Here is a 21,963-nt window from a genome sequence, read left to right as displayed (position 1 = left end):
AGCTGTATCCCTGCAGATGCCTGCACATGCTCCTCTAGCCTTTGTTCATCCACTTAGCAGACATTGATTGAGCACCCTGTGTGCCAGGCACCCTCCTGGGCTCTGGGGAGATGAGAGGGTGAGGCATGGCCCCAGCTCGGAGGGGCTCCTAGTCCAGTCCAGCAGGGGAGGCAGAGGAGAACTCTGGCAATGGGAGGGACACAGGTTTGGTTGAAGTTGCAGGAGCATGTTGCATCCCATGGATGTACATGGAAAGGTGATATTGGATTGGCTGTTTGGAAGAATAAGGAAAAAAGGAGGTCAGGAAAGGATTCAGGTCTGAGTTGGAAGGAAAGATGTCTCAGAAAGAGAGATGGAATTTCCAAATTATTTAGTATGAAAGGGGAGAACTGTAATAATTGAGCATATGAAAAGCACTGAAGGAAACCTTATGATGAAATTCTCTGATGCATTTGGAACATAAGTGGGCATATTAGTTACCTGTTGCTGCATAATAAATTGCCCCAAGGTATGGTAGCTTTAAGCAACATTTATTACCTCACTGTTTCCTGGATCAGGAATGAAGGTGTGGCTTAGCTGGGTCTTCCATCTCCAGCTGTCTCACAGGACTGTAAGCAAGGAAGGGTTGAGGCTGAGGTCTCATTGGAAGGGTTAATTGGAGGAAGGAACTGCTCATGTGGTTGCTGTTAGGATTCACTTCCTTGCAGAGGGCCTCAGTTCCTCACAGACTGTTGGCTGGGGGCTGCCCACTGTTCCATGCCACACGGGCCTCTTCATAGGGCAGCTGCTGTCATCAGGTTGAGCAAAGGAGGAGCCAGAGAGAGAGAGAGAGCAGGATCACAGAAGTCACAGCCTTTTGTAACCTAGTGTTGGAAGGGACAGCCACTACTTTTGCTTTTTTCTATTATTAAGCAAGACACTAGGGAGGAGGTTGCCCAAGGACCTGAATGCCAGGAGACAAGGGGATCTCCGGAACCCATCTGGGAAAACTGCCCTGTGGGAGGAATAGAAGATGCTCTTTAGCTCAGACCTCAGGTCCTTTAGGGCCAGGTGGGGAGGATTCCTCAGTAGCAGCAGTGGGGTGTCCAGGACTGTGTCTCACGTGTGTTTAACACACCAGCATCACTTTAGCTCCATCATTGCTGTAGGTAAATGAGCCTCCTTTCCACCTAAAAATGCCCTGCAGCCCTTTTCTGAAATTCCGTAGACAGTTATTCATCTTTAAAGGATTATTTTCTTCTGCAAAAGTTTTTGCCTTTTTCTTTTAACACTTAGAAATTAACATCTAGAGGCCAAAATTCAGAGGAAAATGGAGATAGCCTATGAGTAAGTTTCTAAGAACACATGGTGGGCAGTGAACATGTGAAACAGTTATGAGGCAGATCTGCTAGCAGGTGGGTACTGTTGAAGCTTGGAAGTAGAAATACTTTGGTTGTTTTCCACAACTCCTACTTGGTGGTGGAAGCAGGAGGCAGGGGGGTGATTTGTCCTTCTGTTCTTAGTTCAGTCCTTAGACCAGATACGATGAGATTGAAAGGTTGGCCCTTTTAAAAGAAATCTTTTTGAAAAAAAAAAAAGTTAAGGATTTCATGGGGGGATGCTGGTTAGAAAGGAAGAGTTAAGCCACTGAAATCACGGCCCCTGGGATTGTTTTTAACCACCAAATGCTTTCTGAAACTCATGTAATTGATGCAGTTCCAATGATTTATTTAAATACAATCTGAGTGTGAGAATGGTAGTCAAAATCCTGGTGGTTAACTAATTTCATCAATTAAGACAGCCTTGTAAATAAGTACAAAGAGGAGCTGATGAGGTTCCAGAGACCCCTGGGCTCAAAATAAATGGAACCGACATCATTATTATGGGGAAGGAGCTTTTTGCAAATCTGAATTAGTGATTACAAATATGCTAAGAGACTAAGAGGGCCTAATGAGAAAATGCTGCCTGATTTTTAACAGGTGCAGTTCAGTGTTAATTATTGATGCCAACATTCCGCTAGACGAAGAGCACCTATGTTCTAAAAGCAAAATGAGGACTCTCAGCAGAAAGCCTTTGGCCTGCCCCTGTGGAGTGCAGATGACCAAAGTGATTTTGTTGTGTCACGCTGAGCCATTTCTGGAGGGAAAAGGAAATGGAATTTCAGTGTGTGGGACAAAAACCTAAAATATATTTTGCTTTACCAAAAAAAAAGAAAAAAAGCCAAAAGCGGAAGAGGACCGCACCTTTGGATGCAGTGTGCTGGCGTGGTCCTCGCCCTTCTGGTTCTCTGCTGGAGAAAGGCTATGGCTGTGGGTGGGGCGACCTGGGAGGTTGGCCTGCTAGTTGCAGAGGTGGTCAGCCTAGGTTTATCAAGGGCTTTTCACAACAGCACTGGCATTGAACATTCATTTTGGAGATGCCTGAAACTCTTAGAAATTCCATTGAGTCCCAAGGGCTTCTGGGACTTGAAAAGGAAAGACACATTTCTCATCTCCTGGGAAGGTTCCTTTAGTTACCTAAGGCATCATCTTTGCTAATGATGTGTTAAGTCAACCCCAGGACCCGGAGTCACTGGAGCTCAAAGAGGCTCATTCCCACCTGTGGGCCTGCCCCATGGGGAGCTCCCTGGCTGGCTGTGGCCTGCGTTTGCCTCAGAGAGTCCTTGTTGGGGCCTGACCAGGGCAGACTTCGGGGAGAATGGTCCCTGGTGTTGGATTTTCCCTCTGATATTTTCTTCGTTACCTATATAAACTTAAAGAAATGTGCCTCTGGATTGGGTGCAGTGGCACTGTAATCCCAGTGCTTTGGGAGGCTGAGGCAAGAGGATCACTTGAGGTCAGGAGCATAAGACCAACTTAGGCAACATAGTGAGACCCCCATTTCTGCAAAAAATTTAAACCATTAGCTGGATGTGGTTGCGCTTACCTGTAGTCCCAGCTACTCAAGCAGCTGAGGTGGGAGGATCGCTTGGGCCCAGGAGTTTGGGGCTGCAGTGAGCCGTGATTGTGCCTCTGCAGTCCACCCTGGATGATAGAGCAGGACTCTGTCAAAAAAAAAAAAAAAAAGAAGAAAAAAAAGGTACCTAAAAGGTACCTTTGTACATTTGACTTCAGGGAACTATATTGTTATTTTCATTCCTCGGCACTTCCCCAAAAGCAAAGAGACCTAATTGAAACTCAGAGGGCCTGACATCTAACTGATCCATTCCTGACTCCTGTCCATTTGCCACTTTGCTTTATTTTATTTCTATTTTTTGAGACTGAGTTTTGCTCTTGTTGCCCAGGCTGGAGTGCAATAGCATGATCTCAGCACACTGCAACCTCCACCTCCCGGGTTCAAGCGATTTTCCTGCCTCAGCCTCCCAAGTAGCTGGGATTACAGGCGCCCACCACCATGGCCAGCTAACTTTGTATTTTTAGTGGAGATGGGGTTTCACCATGTTGGTCATGCTGGTCTCGAACTCCTGACCTCAAGTAGTCCACCCTCCTTGGCCTCACAGAGTGCTGGGATTACAGGCGTGAGCTACCGCACCCGGCCCATTTGCCAGTTTGTTTAATGAAGAAGCAAAATGTCAAGTTTTCCAAGATACATTTTTCTAGAAAGCAAATACCTGAAAAGCTTCTTCAAACAAATATGTGTTATTTCTGCAATTTTTGTTTTTCCTTTATAATTCTGTTCATTCCATAAACTATGATTGTGCTTTGGTGGCCTGTCCATCTCATTCTTTCTACCTGTTTATGGATCGGGCACCTAAAGTACATGAGCAAAGTCTTGCTGGATGTTATTAATATGTAATTGATATAATAGTAAAGGACCTAAATCATAACTCTGTCTCCCTAATCATACTTATTCCTGAGCTTTTACATCAGTCTTGACCGTGGGCAAGTTTTTTCAGCTCTCTGTGCCCCAGAATCCCCTGCCTTAAAATGAGAAGATTGGCTAAATAATCCTGATCCCTTCAGGCTCTGAGAACTGTAATTTAATAGCATCACCATCGTGTAGCATTAGCCATTTCTCTTCTTAAACAACAGCACAGATTTTTTTTTTTTTTTTTTTGTAATAAAGAGGTTACCTTCATGGCTAGATATTTCACAGGGCTCAGGACAGTTATTGCAATTTAATGCAGAAAAGCAAGAAGCTGGCTGAGATAATTAATAGACCACCTCAGTTCTCACCTCCTTCGTAGGTAATGATTTAGGCATAGGGGATTCTTAAAAACCATCTTTTATGCCACTTCGAAGTGCCTAAGAACATAGACCGAGAGAGATCGCAGGACAGAGGGCTCATTCAATGTGACTGTGAAATTGGCACAGAAGCCCTCAGCGTTGGGTATTACAGGGCTTCAGGTTCCCCTGGAGCCCCTCAGCAGAGAGTAAAGCATTATTGAGCATGAACCAAGTATATTTCAGATCTAAGAAAAGATGATTTTTAAAACTTTTGTTATAATCACTACTAAACTGGTTGTTTTGAAGCATAGGTTAATTAGATTTACATTTTCTAGGTTAGTTACTTAGATGTCATTTTAAAGACTTTTTGATGCAAATGTTATGCTTAATCCACAAGTATGTTTAGGGGGAGAAATGATGACTAATGTACTTATCAGCATGTTTATACTTTATAGAGAGTTTTTTCAGTGAAGACATTTCAGCTTTAATCGCACATCAAGCAGTCTTTGATGAGGACACAGGCATATGTTTGTATTAGCCAACATTTATGGACTGCTCCCCCCTGCATCGTGACTTCCCAGGTGCCTCCCATGGAGCTAGTTGCTCAGTCCTTCCACAGCCCAAAGAGGCAGACACTGTTATTTTGCCCTTTTACATTTGAGGGCTTGCCCTACACCTACCTCATAGGTGGCACAGCTGCCATTTGGACCTACGTGATTTTGCACCAGAATTTATGCTCTTGCTAAACTGCTTTCTTCAAATGTAGTTCCATGTTTTGTAAAAACCAAAACACTGTTGCTGTTGAATGAGAAACATGATGAAAGTAATGGCTCCCCAAAAGCATGCAAAGATCTAGCCCAAGGTGTACTGTTCAGAGCAAAGTTGGGGATATGATGCTGTTCTTTCAACTTCCAAGACCTCTGTGGGTTATTTATTTGTTAGTTTTTGAGACAGAGTCCCTCTGTATTGCCCAGGCTGGAGTGCAGTGGTACGAACATGGTTCAGTGCAGTCTTGACCTCCTGTGTTCCAGTGATCCTCCTGCCTCAGCCTCCTGGGTAGCTAGGACCACAGGTGCATGGCACCACATTTGGCTAATTTTTAAATTTTTTGCAGAGACGGGGTCTCACTTGTTTGCCCAGGCTGGCTTTGAACACGTATGCTCAAGTGATCCTCCCGCCTCAACCTCCCAAAGTATTGGAATTACAGGCTTGAGACACTGTGCCCAGCTGGTTATGAGGTTTTTACATTTATTGTGGTAATATATGCATAACATAAAATCTACCATTTAAGTCATTATCAAGTTTAGTAGGCATTAATTACATTCACGGTGTTGTACGACCATCACCACTATTTTCAAAACTTTTTCATCTCTCCAAACAGAAACTTTGTACCCATTAAGCAGTAAGTACTCGTTTCCCCTCCCCCACTGCACCTGGTAACCTCTAACCTACTTTTTGTCTTTATGAATTTGCCTATTCTGTGTACCTTATATAAGTGAAATCAGGATATTTTTCCTTTTGTGTCTGGCTTATTTCACTTAACAAAGGTCCATCCATATTGTAGCATGAATCAAAACTTCATTCCTTTTTATGGCTGAATTATATTCCATTGTATGGATATACCACTTTTTTTTTTTTGAGACAGAATTTCACTCTGTCGCCCAGGCTGGAGTGCAGTGGTGCAACCTTGGCTCACTGCAACCTCCACCTCCCAGGTTCAAGCGATTCTCCTGCCTCAGCCTCCAGAGTATGGGATTACAGGCACTCACCATCATGCCCGGCTAATTTTTGTATTTTTAATAGAGACAGGGTTTCACCATGTTGGTCAGGCGGTCTCGATCTCCTGCCCTTGTGATCCACACGCCTTGGCCTCCCAAAGTGCTGGGATTACAGGCATGAGCCACTGTGCCTGGCCCCACATTTTGTTTATCCATTCAACTGATGATGATCACTTGGGTTGCTTCTACCTTTTGGCTATTGTGAATAATGTAGCAATTGGTGTACAAGTATCTGTCCCAGTCCTTGCTGTAAGTTTCTCTGGTATATACCTAGGAGTGGAATTGCAGGACCATATGGCATTTGTCTATTTTGCAAAAGCAAAAATGGGGAAGATCGTAACATTTTTAAACAGCTAAGTTCAACAGGTGGTGGATGTCCTGCTGCAGCCACCTTTGTGAGCACCTACAAGCAACGGGCCTCTAAGAAAACATGGCATGTTGTAATTCACTTCCCACCTCCTCTGGAGAGATCCAATGGTTGTTTACCAAGCAGAGGGAAGAGTTTCTGCCACTGATCCCGAGGATCAGATCGCCCGGCCCTGTTCTCTGGACACCTCCTGAAAAGCAAACTTCTTGTATCAATGTTGGAGTTTAAGCATTAACAGGTGTTTGCCTCCACATCTGCGTGGTGGTGAGCAACAGCAGGTACCTCTGTCCTTGACATACAAGGTTAGTTGGCACAAATGCTTTCAGAAAGGATGCAAGTCCCCCAGGCACCTGCTGAAAGTGGGGGACTGGGATGGGAAAATTAGATTTTACGCATTTTTTGTTTTGTTTTGAGACAGTCTCACTCTGTCACCCAGGCTGGAGTACAGTGGCATGATCTCAGCTCACTGCAGCCTCTGTCTCCCAGGTTCAAGCGATTCTCTTGCCTCAGCCTCCTGAGTAGCTGGGATTACAGGCACCTGCTACCATGCCTGACTAATTTTTATATTTTTAGTAGAGACAGAGTTTCACCATGTTGGCCAGGCTGGCCTCGAATTCCTGTCCTCAAATGATCTGCCCGCCTCGGCCTCCCAAAGTGCTGGGATTGTAGGCGTGAGCCACCGCACCTGGCAGATTTTTTGCATTTTAATGGCAACTCACCTGTTGAATGAACTGATCTGTTCATGGGGTGGGTGCCTGTGTGAAGGCCAGGATTACAAGAGATTGCTGTCTTCCTGGGTAAATTGGGTGCTGATACTGGTGGGAGAAAGGCTTGGGACTATCTTTCTGATATCACATGGACACAGCGTTCTACCTGGCACAGAGTAAAACTTTCTATCACCTTCTGGATGTTTATTCTGCTTGTTATCGAACACCTGAGTATTTGGAAATGTCTGGATTTTTTTGCAATGTGGAAGGTAAATATCCAGGTGACAGCCTGGGTCTTTAACCTTTCACCCTTCACCTTTCACTGCGGTGTTTTGGTGTCAACAAACTAAATCTACATTCCCAGTTGTCACCTGAGGGTAGCCTGGGATTTAATAGGCATTTTGGGGGAATGAAGGTAACAGAAGAATTCCGAAAAACCTGTCTGGGCCACCTGGTGTCTTTGTGTGGATAGGGTGTGGAATGTTCATGGAATCCGCTTCTTGTATTATACTTGGGAGTTTAGGCCATTTTGCTTCAGTCTGCTTTGTTTCAATATTGAAATGTTATTTTAAAAAAGTCTTTAGTGAACATGGTTTTGAAGCCCGTGCTCTCGTATTCTGTTACTTGGCAGATGAAAAATAATGATGAATTCCACAAGGATTTGGCCATGAGCAGGAAAGAAAAAGAGTCGTGGTTGTGTTGGTTGGTGCAGAATTTCTTCTCTCTGGCTTTGTGTTTGTTTTGCCAGATCCATTGGTTCTGCAGGCGGTAGCTACTATTGAATGATTGTCTAAGGAGCTGTTTGATTATACTTTTTTGTTGTGTGTGTTGAGATTTCTGTTTGTTTGAAAGGTAGAAATAAGAAAAAAGTAAGCAATACCCATAATCCTGCTGCTAATTATATAAAGTACATTGCTAACAATTTGGTATATTTTCTTTCTAATTTTAGCTATGTTTATAGTCAGGCTTATACTTTCAGTTTTATATGCATCTTTAGGGTGGTAAATGTGTCTGCTTTTTTCTTTTTTTAAAAATAAATTGGAATCATGAATTAACTTTTTCATTTATCAATAACTGTTTAATGATAGCTTACCAGGTCTGGACAAAATACTTCATTCTTTTTATGACTATAGACTCTGCTGTTTGAATGAACTATCCCTTAGTTCATACAGGATGAACTATGCATTCTTAATGTCTCTCTCCTTGACAGTTTTTTGCTCTTACAAGCAGTGCTTGAAGCAGCAGTTTTGTTCATGTGCCTTGAAGTAATTGTGCTATTTTCTGTGGGCTAGCTTTCTAGAAGTAGAATTAACTGGGTCAAAAAAATGTGTGCTGCTAATTTTAATAGGTACCAGCAAGTTATTTTACACAAAGGTTTTTCTCAATTTATGTTCCCATTCTCAATTGGAATCTTTTATTTCCCTACATATTCACCAAGTACTGAATAACATTGATCCTTTTAATTTTTGTTAATCAGCTGGTGAATAACAGTGTCTCATTATTGTTTTAATTTGCATTTCCCGGATCGTTAATGAGGTTAAGCATCTTTTCATATGTTTATTGGGTATTTACATTCCCTCTTCTCTGAAAGCAAAGATGGTGTATGTGCATTTGGCCTAACTGGCAAAAGAATTGTAGCACTGAAAATCTGAGGAATTTAGAAACACGCGTTGTATATATTATGTCGGAAGAGTTGTTTCTTTAGGTTTATACTGAATCTCCATATGGAAATAGAGTAATGAAAAAAAAACCCCCAAAGTTTGTGCTTCTGTTTGCCATCTTTATAAAGTTACTATTGTAGTTTCTTAGCTTGCTATTAAGCAACTACTAATCAATGGTAGGATATCCCCTACAAAAGTGTCCAGCAGTCCCACTGTTGGTGGCATTTAAGAGCATCCATTTGGAAAATGCTACAGCTTATAAAATTTGGGTCAATAAATCAAATACTGGAGCAATGGTGTAAGAAAATAAATATTAACAGCACTGCATGGGGCAATATTGATCTAGTACCAAGATTTCTGGATGGACAGAAACACCCTGTTTGGTAATTGTGCTTCTCATTGTAAAAACATTTTATAAACGTTAACTTATTAATATTTGTAGTGCATCTCCAGGAAGTAAATATTCAGAGAGCACGTGCTCTTGAAGAGGGATCTTGTATGGAATGCCATGGCCCCAGTGAGAGACTTGAGCTGACCATATCCCCTGGGGTTAAAAAAAGGGAGCAGTGAGCCAAGCTGCATATGCCAAGATTTAATGTCTCAGCCGAGTCAGGCGATGTCCCCTCCCCGTGCAGTTCAGGTTCAGCTCCATTTGGAATACTCCATGTGCCAAATCTGGATCCAGGCACAAGAAAGACATTGACAGTTTGAATGGGGTCCAGAGACAGGCACTAGCCGTGATTAAGGGCTTATGGGCATGACATTTGAGTGGGGGCTCAAAGAACTGAATATTTACAGCAGGGATAAATGCTGGATTACATGGCTTGGCGACGTGGGGACCCGTGGCTACATCCCTAAGTTACCTGCCACATGACTGGTTCCCTGTAGGCAAAGAGAATCATTTCTGTTACCCCTGAGAGCTTAAGGTGAAGGGAGGGTCTCCTTTTGGGTCTGTGGACCTCAAGGAAAATCAAGGAGCTTATACCTACGTGTCCCATGCTCTCAGCATAACTACGCCATTGTAGCACCCAGGGATCCAGGATTTAGGTAGGGAATTCTCATTGCGCTGGAAGATTTAGCATCCATATCTCCTCCTCCTTCAGAAGACACATTCTGCATGGAAGGTGCTTATCTCTCCTAAGGGGAGGTGCACTAGCATCTTGTCTAGGTCCTGTTACAAGTCTACGGCTCAACCAAGAGCAGAAAGCGAGTCTTTGTTGTACAGTACAGACTCTCCACTGTCGATCAGATGCCCGTAGATTCATTTTTCTGCCAGACATTTTACCTGCGACAGTGAGGATCAGTTTCCCATCACCAGCTCCAGGCTGTTAGACTCTGAAACTACCTTCATAGTTGTCAGTGACTGCAGCAGCCCAGCAAAGTGACTGTCCAGAACTGTCTTAACTCACTGCTTGTACTCTGTTAAGGAGGAAGGAGGCCAACCTTCACCCAGTGATCCTTTCTAAGACTGTCAGTGATGAGCAGCGACCTGGTTTTAGAACTCAGCAGCAGTGCCTCCACCCTGCAGTCATGGCTTGCATAGAACTGAGTGGCTGACATGAAAACCGTGGCACTACAGCGTGCTCCTCGCATCTCTTAACTCTGTTGGCAGGCTAATCACTGGCGCTGCTTTGCAAAGTGGACAGCTGCTCTGCCCTCCTGTTTTTATAGTGGAGTGGTTACGAGATGATTTTCTTTATTCTCTAGTTTCTTATATCATTCATGTTTCATTCTAGTTTCTTATATCATTCTAGTTTCTTATATCATTCATGTGCTTGCAAATGCTCTGCCTGTATTTGTTTTTTACATGATTAACCCAAAAACACTTGGAATGCTCAGGGCATGGCTCAGGAGGTCAGTTGAAATTCCTGAAATGATAGCTAAGGTTAGTAGGCCTTGACTGTTTATTTTTTCATTTCATTTCACTGGAGTGCCTTGTCCAAAACACCTATAGAGAATGACTTGGATTCAGATAGAAATACTAAAGCCTCAAACCCTGAAGATACGAGATGTTGCATTTTGTGGTAAGGAAAACGCTCGCATGTTTGAAAATTTGAGTCTATGGAAATATTTGAAAAGCCGGGGGAGAACATTAGAATGGCGTCTCTTTGTGTATTGACGGTACCTTGGGTAGGAGTCACAATAGCTGATTTTCACATGTGCTGCTTATCTTTGAAAAGTCTCAAGAAGTTTGTGAACGGACTGATATACAACTTGAGTTTTGTAAGGATTCATTGCTCCCATATTTGGAATTCTGGGTATTTCTCTGAGGAACATGTATATCTATTCAGCCACCACCAGAGATGGGAAGGGCAGACTGATGTTCCCAGCTGAAACTTCTTGAGACATCCAGACAACATCTGAGAACTATGAGCTCCTTAGGAGAAATGAATTAGCTACGGCAGCACAGAGGGCTTGGAGCAGTGCCTGGCATATAGTAAATGCTCACTAGTGTTAGTTCTAGATGGTTCTGTGATGCCATAGAGGCTGAGGGTTCCCAGTGGGTGGGCAAACTGGTAGCTCGCCTGCCTGTGGCCATTGGTACCAGGCTGGCTGGTGTTCAGGCTCCCTGGCCAGTTGGCCTCTCCTAGAGGAACCCTCAAATCCATGATGGTAACAGACCCACGCTGTACACTGCCGAATACTCCTGCAGATCTGAATATGTCAATATTTGCTTCACAGGTGTTCACCATGATGATGATGGTTTTCATTTCTCACGATTCTTAGTGACAGTTATCAATTTAGAATTTAGGTGATTCTTCCATACCTTCCTTGCCTCCTTCAGCTTCTTTTTAAATCAAGAAAGCACAGTACTTGGTATTCTGTGCTAGGATTGTTAAATAACTGCCTTTGCTTTGATCTTTTCAGGTACGAAACCAGCACTGGAGCCTCATTATGGAAAGCGTGGTCCCATCTGACAAGGGAAATTATACCTGTGTGGTGGAGAATGAATACGGGTCCATCAATCACACGTACCACCTGGATGTTGTGGGTGAGTTTGCCTCTCCTCGCGTGGCGGCTGCATACCAGCCCATTCTTGCTTGACTCGTTTGAAAGCATGAATGTTAAGTCCTGTTTCTCCCATAAGTTTCAGGAGAATTGGTTCATTCTTATTCTTTCTACTATCATTTTACAAGGCTGCTTCTGTCATCTGACAATATTCTGTTTTCCAGGCAGCAAGGGTTTATGAGCTTTGCATGATCCTCATGGTTCCCAAGTGTCATCTGTGTAAAGTGGATGTGGTATGAAATGTCTGACATTTTGGAAGCTGAGATTGCTCTGAAAATGTTAACTGGGCAGGTGAAAAGGGTACAGTTGTGCTGTAGCAGACCTTTGGTTTTAAAAGAGAAGCATCATTTCCCCAACAGGGCAACTGTAGAAGGCCAGCTGAAGAGTAAAGGAAAAGGTCTGAGGACTGAGCCTGTGGCTGGCTGGAAAAAGGTGAATGTTGAGGGCCCTTCACTTCCATCACAAGAAAGTCATTAGACGGTACCAATTCAGTGTCTGTTCCTGGCAGCTATTTCCTCTGTGCAAAGGGAACCATGTATATGAGCTTATAAATACATTTTTGTCAGAGTGCACAGATAAGTAGGCCATTTTAATTAAACATTGAAGACCACCTAGCCTGTTGTCTTGGAAATTCAAATTTCTTCCCAGGTTTTGCCTGTGATGATGGGGCTTTGTTGTAACTAATGAAGAAAGGATGTTTCTGTGTCTTGGAGGATTGCTAACATATGGAACTCTACCCAAGACATACTTCATTGTTGCAGGATGGCAGGTTAAGATCCCTTCCATGTGGGGGCCATCTTTTCTCTTTCCTGTCATGTGCCTTGACTTTCAACCTGCCACCTTGAGCCCTTTCTTTTGGTTTGCCCTCCCCTAAATACAGGTTGCTGACTTCTGCTGTAGACTCAACTCAGTTCACACTCACATTTTGCCGTAATGTGACTGTTGGTAATTCCACAAGCCCACACCACCCACTGTGCCTCTGTAAACAAAGTGTCTCCTACATCATAGCCTGCGCGTGTGTGCCTAGTATCATCTCACGTGTGGGTCTCCTTCAATAAAATATCTTTGAAGAGGGAGACCCCGTTAGATATTGGAATTGCCCAAAAAAGCCACTAAAAAATAGTCCAAAAGCTTGATTAACCAAAGTGCAAAGATTTGGTTAATTAAAAATTTTAGGTTAACTGAAAAGTAAACAAAACTATTTTGATTTTCTGTCAAGTTAAACGGAATTGGATCTACAAGACGCTCTGCCTTAGAAAGCAAGATATAACCATTACTTCCATTTGCATATAAGCATTCAGGGAAAATAGTGTTTATTCAAAGATTTGAGTTTTGTTCTTCAGAAGCCTTCATGTGAAATTTGATGGGTCCTTGAATAGTGTTGATCCTATAGATATTCATAAAAGAGTGAGTTTTAGAGCTCTTTCCCCATAGAGATATTTGTGGCATGTTTCTTAGTGAGAATTGCCATGTTCAGATATTTTACAAAACAAACAAAAAGAGAAGTAACACTCAAATTTGAGAAGAAAATGATTAACATTTGTTTTGGCATTGATACACTGTAAATCCATTGATCAAAGAGCATATGACTTGGCCTTTACCTGGGTTCCTGTGTATACCGAATGTGACATAAAACTATTTCTATTTAGGGAAAGAGAGTTAGATTTTGGGCTAAATGTTCTAAATACCTAATTTTGAAATTAAGTAATTTATTGTGGGAAAAAATAATTGTGCTATAGCAGTCTTTTGGGATTATAGCTTTGCATAGGTCTACAAATCATTCATTAGGCTGGGCTGGGGCCATTCCAGGCATCGTGGAGTCAGATCTTGGCCACTCTGGTCTGGGCTTTTGCTTACAGCAAGTTTTAAGTTGAGTTGTTATGTAAAACATTCAAAAGCCCCTCACCCCATCTCCTCTTTGAGCTTTCTGGCAGCTCATCCCTGTGAAGCCCTGAAATCTCTCTTAGAGTTTAGGGTTGGGATTTGAATTGGGCTGCTGAATAATGGAATTGTGCTGTCTAATGTTAATCCCCTGGCAATCAGTCTTGTTGAAAAGAGCGTATGATTCAGTGGTGTAATGTAGAGAGAGCGTGGAGTGTATGGAGTAATGCAGAGAGAGGCCTGATTATGTCACAAATTTGGGAGATCGCCCAGCTAAACACAGGCCAATAATGACACAATGCTGGTTGGGAATATCCATTAAAGCTCAACTCCAATAATTTTCCAAGCCTTGAACCTTCTTTATAAATAGAAGCCAAAAGTCAGTGGAGTATAAGACATTTTCAGTAAAGATGGAAGTGTGAAATACTCTCATCTTTGCTCAAAACCCTAGTAATTGCTTTGCGAAGCACTAATAAAATAAGAATTGAGTCAGCTAAAGAGGCTCATGTAGACGTACAGGGTTGGCAGTCATTCTGAACATCTCAGCAAGTGGAAACAAAAAGGATTCAAGCTTAAGCAGTGAATTTCTGGTAGCCCACAGGCCCAAATGTGATACACTGCTGTGTGATAACAGCTTTTCAGCCACCTCTCTGTTTCACAGAAAATCAGAAACCCTTTCCCAGTGAAAGCGAAGTCCCGTTCTTGCCCACATTCTTTGGGGTTTTATTTTTGTTGCTATGATACATAGATTGTGGTTCAGATATTATGAAGCATCAAGATGGGTGAGATCTTTTTATTGAAATTCTCCCTTGGAAAGGCATTCCCATAAGCACTTTAATGTAAAAGCCGTGTAATTTAAGTGACATTCTTGTGTTCTGGAATTAAACGGCAAGCCATTGTTGTGTGTAAGGGAAATGCTTTCATTTATGGGAGCCCTTTTAGGAGCCTGGCTTGATCCTCATTAAAATTGACACCATTACTTTTCAGCTATTTACTGCAAGGGAAAATTAGTGTGACGCTCCACATTTTGGTAATTGTGGCAATAATAAAATGGGCTCCCCTAAAATAGCTGTGGCTCCGGGAGGTGGCGAGCCTTCACCATCGTTTATCATTGAGTGGTACCAGAGCCCTGGATTCTGACTGAGGTCCTGTCACTGTGAAGCTGCAACGCTGGGATGACTCATTTCACTTTCCTTGTGTCCAAAAATGAAGGAACTGGAACTCATGAATGTTAGAACAAAAAAAGCGGCTTGTGCCGTGGAATGAATAGCAGGTTTGTCAGTGGCCATACCTGGGGCCCCTAGTGAATTGGGACAAATTATTTAGCTTTTCTGAGGCTCTGTTTTATCATCAGTAAAATTGGAATGATGATACTTACCTCATTCCTATGATGGTTGTATTAGGTTTCCTAGGGTACCCCTAACAAATTACTATAAACTAACTGGCTTAAAACAAAAGAAATCTATTCTCTTACAGTTCTGGAGCCTAAAAGTCCAAAATGAAGGTGTTGGCAGGTTCCATGCCCCTCTCCCAGCTTCTGGTAGCTGTCCTTGGCTTTAGAGGCACTACTCCAATCTCTGCCTCCGTCTTCATGCGGTCGTGTTCTCATTGTGTGTCTTAAAATCTCCTTCTGTCTTCCTCTTGTGAGGACACCTGTCACTGGATTTAGGGCCCACCGTAAATCCAGGATGAGCTAACCTCGATATTTTTAACTTAATTACTTTTGCAAAGACCTTTTTCTTCAAATAAGGTCACATTCCTAGTTTCCAAGGCTTAGGACGTGGACGTACCTTCTCGAAGGTCACCCCTCAGCTCACTACATTAGTTATGAGGCATCAGTTGGGTTAGCAGATGAAAACATCAGACTGGCATGTAGGTGGCCAGCAACAAATGCTGGTTTCCTCCCTTCCAAACCAGGATTCTTTTGAGGGTTAGAGCGGATCTTTAATAGCTTTTATTAGTCTCAATCAGAAGTCTTATTAAACAAACAGAATGCCATTTTGGGGCTGGGTGTGGTGGCTCACACCTGTAACCTAGCACTTGGGGAGGCCGAGGCAGGCAGATCACCTAAGGTCAGGAGTTAGAGACCAGCCTGGCCAACATGGTGAAACCTCGTTTTTACTAAAAATACAAAAATTAGCCGGGTGTGGTGGTGGGCGCCTGTAATCCCAGCTACTCGGGAAGCTGAGGTAGGAGAATTGTTTTAACCTGGGAGGTGGAGGTTGCAGTGAGCCAAGATCATGCCATTGCACTCCAGCCTAGGCAGCAAGAGTGAAACTCCATCTCAAAAAAGAAAAAAGAAAGCCGGGCGCGGTGGCTCATGCCTGTAATCCCAGCAATTTGGGAGGCCGAGGCAGGCAGATCATGAGGGCAGGAGTTCAAGACCAGCCTGACCAACATGGTGAAACCCCATCTCTACTAAAAATACAAAAATTACCCGGGCGTGGTGGTGGGTACCTGTAATCCCAACTACTCAGGAGGCTGAGGCAGGAGAATCGCTTGAACCCTGGAGGCAGAGGTTGCAGTGAGCTGAGATTGTGCTATTGCACTCCAGCCTGGGCGACAGTGAGACTCCGTCTCAAAAAAATAAAAAATAAAAAATAAAAGCCATTTTGAGACTTACAGATGTGGCCAGAGGCTGACATTGACATTTCCTACTGAGGTTTCCACCTTTGATTAATGCTGTCATCAAGGCCATCCTGAGACTGGTTTGGCTGTTGGACTTGCAGAAGAGGCGTGTGGAGTTTGAGGACTTGAGTGAAGTTCATGGAGTTGGCCTCTTTATGCCCACACCTCCCCCTCCCCACTATACAGTGGAGGAAGTTCAGGTTCAGCTGGGTAAGTGATTTGCTAAGTGAGGGCTTGGAGCAGGCATTCTGGAGCTGGGGCCTCCATCTGGGTGTTCTCCACGCCTACCTATATGAATGCTCCTTGCTCTCTAGGCCGACTTCTTCATTTGATGTTCACTGTGGTGTGTTTCAGTAGTGACTGCCGCAGCCCGACTCTAAGGAGGTGCTGCTGTCACCCCACCCTGCTTTCAGCTCTTTGCTGCAGAAGACAGAATGTGCAGGAGAAAGATGGGACCTTAAAAGACTAGTTGCTCTTCCTCACTCATGTAGACGATTTGGCTTTGAATCATGAATTCTTGCTTTTTTTGGGCATTCCAGTTCTGCGTTTCCAGAGACCCTCAGGTACGTCAAGCTTTTTGCCTGGCATTTGATATTTTGGGGGCAAAGAACAGTGGAGGTGGAAATGGTGCCTCTGGTTTTGCCAAGGCCAGATATGTCTTCTCCCCACTCCTTGTTTTTTTTTTTTTTTTTTTTGAGACAGAGTCTTGCTTTGTTGCCCAGGCTGGAGTACAGTGGCATGATCTTGGCTCATTGAAACCTCTGCCTCCCAGGTTCAAGTGATTCTCCTGCCTCAGTCTCCTGAATAGTTGGGATTATAGGCATATGCCACCATGCCCAGCTAGTTTTTGTAGTTTTTAGTAGAGTTGGGGTTTCACCATGTTGGCCAGGCTGGTCTCGAACTCCTGGCCCGGAGTGATCCGCCCTCCTCGGCCTCCCAAACTGCCGAGATTACAGGCATGAGGCACCGTGCCTGGCCTTTATCAGTTTAACTTTACAGAAATTTGTTCCCCCTGCCCGTCCCCATCCCCTCAAATGAAAGCTGTAAGCAGCTGACAGTTGTTGTTTGGGGGCCCATCAGAGGCCGCATGTCACTTCTGGATGGGTCAGGCATCACTACCAGCCCCGACTTGATGGTGGCAGATCAGCATGGCACTGTCAACTAGCCCTTGACATAAATCTGTTGTAACTTAGCCCCAGACATGATAGGACACAGCCTGAAAGCACGCAGGAATCTGTACCAGAGCGAAGTCCCCCCTCAGGTGTGTGTTCAAGAATGAAGCGTCTTTTATTCCAAGCACTGACTGATAAGCTCGAATGTGGAGTTGACACCTGGAATGGAGTTTTGGGAGCTTTTGGCAGCCTGTCCCCAGTGGGAGAAGGAGGAATGGCTGAAATTGTTGACTGCTTGGGGCAGCCTCTGTCCCAGAAAGACAAAGGCTCCCGTGTGATAGCTGAGCTGGGGCCAGGGGACGGAGGCACGGCAGAGTCCCTCAAACCACAGCTGGAGTGTGAAGTTTGGACTCTCTCCTGGGTTTGGAACAAAGTAGTGGTTAAGTAAATGAAGAAGCGGTGGCCTAGTTAATTAATTAACTGGTTAATTCATTACTGAAGCTGTCAAGATTCAGTCATCCTGCTCACTTGCTCCTGATGGAAGGCTGCATCTCAGTCTCGGTTTCCATCACACTGTGGCTTCTGGATGGAATTTTTGTTTCTGTGTGTGATGAGGAGTGGCTGTGGTGGCATCATTTAAACGACGTGATTCTGCATGTCCAGAGATGTTAGGATATTGAAAGCCTGACCATTACCTTTTAGGTTGTCACGCTTGTACCTGTTCCTGGCACAAGGTCTCGGCTCCATAGAGCCCTGTGGGGTTCTGAACTTGAAGCCTCTCTTGACTTAGAGGCTGCCTGGCCAGGCCTCATTTGATTTTCCATACTCCTGGCTTTGCTGCCAGTGAATTCTTTTCCATTTCTTGCTCTGAGTGTAAGACTTGGTGTCCTACCCTGACACGGGCTCTGCATGCCAGCTCTAGAGTTGCAAAATCTCACCAGAGGGAGGCAGAAAGCCCCCCGCTGTTGAGAAGGGATTGGGATGGCGTGCCAGGTAATGGATCACAGCGACGGCCTTTCTAAGTGGGCTTATTTAGTTGACAGGAGATCACGGAACGGGAGCGGAGTTGAGGAGGAAGCACCTTCCTTTTGCTGCTTTTGTGTCTCCAGCAGCCATCTCATCCTGTTCTTACAAACCATTGCTGTCACAGACAACCCCTAAGGGTCTCTACTCTGTACCAGATGCCCTCTCTGGAGGTTCAGGTGGAAATTACATGGAGAGGGGTGTCAAGTTCTGTTTCCACCCTTGCTAACTCTATGACCTTGGAAAAGGCATGGAACCTCTGAGCCTCAGTTTCCTTGCCTGTAAAATGGGGTGATGACTGTTTCCTTGTAGCACTATGGGGAGGAGGAGGTGGTAGGAGAGGCAGTGCTTTTAAATAATAGTACCATGCAACTGTTAGTCAGTATTGTGCGTTGGTCCCATACTTCCTCTTGCATCTCCAGACAGAGCCGTGCACCCTGAGCCCATCCTGATGAAAGGAGGGGTCAGTCCTGTCCTTTCCTCCAGGATAGAGATTTCAAAACTTCCTTTGGTAGCTACTGTTTAATGAGCTTTTGATTGCTACAAAGCAGCTTTTCATTCCTGTTTCACAACAGGGATCCCGGGGGGCAAAGGCTGGTTAGTGGCAGCTAGATCACTCCAAACGTACTGACTGGCAAATACAGACTCTCCCGCAGAACTGACCCCAGCAAGAAGCCTTTGGGAGCAGGTGGTATTCTGCGGGTGCCAGCTTCCTGGGGTGGGAGCAGGCACACGCCAGCCTGGATGGGGCATGGTAGAACTGCGGTGTCAGCTTTTTTGTCACATTCTCTGCAGGCTACCCCTTGTCCTTTGCCCCCCCATTGAGGAAGGAAGCCTTATTGATTGCTTTCGATTCTTGCAAGGGGCCTGGATGAGGTGGCTGGAGAGAGGGCTAATATTTGGTCTGGCATTTAATCTTGGCATTTCATTTATGGTGTGGGCAAAGAGGATGTAGAAGTGTTAAAATCAAGTTAATATCTTACAGTTTTATGTAAGAAGAGGTTACCTGGAGAGTCAGGTGAGGATGGGGCAGAGAGAAAGCTGCTTCTGTCAGAGCTTGGGCAAATAAACTTGCCATGAAATGTCAATTTATTGATGGCAGTAAGAGTGTGCAGTAATGTGCTGGAACTTAGCAAGGTTTCTATCAGCGTGTGCTGAATTGAAATAATCAAAAAACAGTTTAATAAGTTGCTTATATTTGGAGTTTTCTGGTTCTTAACATTGCAAATTCTGAAGCAAGAAATTAGAGTTTCTCTCTTAAACTCACTTACTCATGTGGCTTTATCAATGGCTGCCTTTATAAACCAAGAGACCTCAGTTGGGAAGTTTTATGAGACAGAGTCTTGTTCTGTTGCACAGGCTAGAGGGCAGTGGCATGATCTTGGCCCACTGCAACCTCCGCCTCCTGGAAGTGATTCTCCTGCCTCAGCCTCCCGGTAGCTGGGATTACAGGCAGACACCATCACGCCTGGCTAATTTATGTATTTTTAGTAGAGATGGAGTTTCACCATGTTGCCCAGGCTGGTCTTGAACTCCTGACCTCAGATGATCTGCCCGCCCAGGCCTCCCAAAGTGCTGGGATTACAGGCATGAGCCACCGCACCTGGCCTGCCAACTCTTGTTAAGATGTGGGTGTGGAATGCTGTGTGTTCTTCCCCTTTTAAAAGATGTGTCTGTTGGTTTGCTTTCACGGATTCCCTCTCCCTTAGGAGACCCGGCTGTTGTATTCACGGTCTTCATGCTTGGTTTGTTTTCACAGTCAGAGAAGGTAGGATGCTGTAGGGTTCTACCTGCTGGTAGGATGTGCTCCCTACTTAGCGATTTGGAAGGGTGGTGTCAGAGAGCCACTGTGCGTCTTTCACGATAGCCAGTCAAATGTGGGTGTCTGTGGGGAATAGATGGCCGAGGGTGTCGGTGTTGCTGTAGGGAGGTTGTTCTGTTTCCTCTTCTGAGAAGAGACAGATGAGGCAATGGGAACCTCATTGCTTTGGCTTGGAGGGAGAAAATAGAGCAGAGCTCTCTAGCTGGGATTTTGTGTATTTGCTGAGTTGCAGTGGTTAATTCTCTATCTGTGATGCACGTGGTACGCTCATGCAGCCTGTATGTGGTCGAGAGGGTGACAGTCGCTTGAATGAGGCATAAGGCTTTGCCCTCATGGAGTTCCTCAGGTCACATTTTGAGGTCAAAGACCATAAATTGGGATGGAAATTTCTAGATCTTGATGGAACTCCAACTTTTTCTCTCTTTCTCAAAGCCTCTGGATTACAGGATTCTCTCAAACAAGGCTGGCAGGAATTCTGTCCATCCCAAATAAGTATGCAAATCTGCAGGTCAAATGGTGCCCCAGACATATTCCCTACTGGATCAGGGAGATTGTGGTGTTTTGAGAGACAAACATTGGATATTGTTCTAGTAGGATCTTTTGAAAATTGTGCTCTATTAGAAAAAGGAAGTTCTCATTTTACTGGTTCAGTGTACACTCTGGGCTGAAACTGAAAGGTAAAGGACTTAGTCCTTTAAATTTTACATTTTGGTCGGGCGTGCTGGCTCATGCCTGAAATCCCAGCACTTTGAGAGGCTGAGGCAGGTGGATCATTTGAGATCAGGAGTTCGAGACCAGCCTGGCCAACATGGTAAAACCCCATATCTACTAAAAAATACAAAAATTAGCCGGGCGTGGTGTTGTGTGCCTGTAATCCCAGCTACTTGGGAGGCTGAGGCAGGAGAATCACTTGAACCTGGGAGGCGGAGGTTGCAGTGAGCCGAGATTGTGCCACTGCACTCCAGCCTGGGTGACAGAGTGAGATTCCTTCTCAAAAACAAAAAAAAAAAATTAAAATATTAAAAATTAGCCAGGCATCATGGTGCACGCCTGTAGTCCCAGCTATTCTAGAGGCTGAGGCAGGAGAATTGCTTGTACCCGGGAGGCAGAGGTTGCCGTGAGCTGAGATTATGCCATTGCACTCCAGCCTGGGCAATAGAGTGAGACTCCATCTCAAAATAAATAAATACATTTTACATTTTAGATTGAAAAAACAAAACCATTCTGTATGTGAGATTCTCACCGAGTGTTCATAGGGAGGGACTGGGGCTGGGGCCTGACTTGAAGCTTCCCATCTGGCTTGAACAGTGAGAAGAGCAGTGGCATTTGGATTGAAGGTTTTGTGATCTGGGTGACAATTTTGAAGTTTCTCTTTAGGTCATGCTTACTTAGAAGTATCTAGAACCGTGATTATTTTCAGTTTCTGAGTTTCATCTCCAAGAAAACAAATGGGATTTATTGTTCAGCCTCTCATGTTATTCCTATCAAAGGGAGGCATTTCTTGTTTGCTCAGATGGGCTGAAAGCTTTTACTTCAGCTCAAACCGTCCTAGGAGCAAAACAAGGCATGTGAGAGAGATGAGCATGATAGATTTTCTAGACTTCTCTAGAAGAAAGGCTTTTTAGATGGTGAAAGTTGATGAAACCTGCCAGCATTTTTACAATGGACATCCCTCTATGTCTGCACATCTCAATCTCCTTCATTCTTACTAGTGGCCAATATGCTCTTCCTTCATGGATGTAGTACAATTTGTTTAATCATATTAAACAATATGATTGTTGTGCAGATCTTTTGTTTTCCAATAAAAAAACACTACAGCCCACTTTTTGA

General features: G+C 44.2%; 1 protein-coding gene across 16 annotated transcripts in view; it reads left to right on the top strand.

Moving 5' to 3' along the window:
* FGFR2 (fibroblast growth factor receptor 2) overlaps window positions 1-21,963 on the top strand; it is a 118,627-nt gene that overhangs the window by 47,643 nt on the left and 49,021 nt on the right. For all 16 annotated transcript variants that reach the window (XM_063670342.1, XM_054435958.2, XM_063670338.1 and 13 more), the window contains one exon: window positions 11,527-11,650. In XM_063670342.1, coding sequence (XP_063526412.1) covers window positions 11,527-11,650 — 124 coding nt within the window. The remainder of the gene's footprint in view (window positions 1-11,526; window positions 11,651-21,963) is intronic.

The sequence above is a fragment of the Pongo pygmaeus genome, chromosome 8 (assembly GCF_028885625.2).
Source record: "Pongo pygmaeus isolate AG05252 chromosome 8, NHGRI_mPonPyg2-v2.0_pri, whole genome shotgun sequence".
Taxonomy (NCBI): domain Eukaryota; kingdom Metazoa; phylum Chordata; class Mammalia; order Primates; family Hominidae; genus Pongo; species Pongo pygmaeus.
This window is presented reverse-complemented; position numbering and strand designations above follow the sequence as displayed.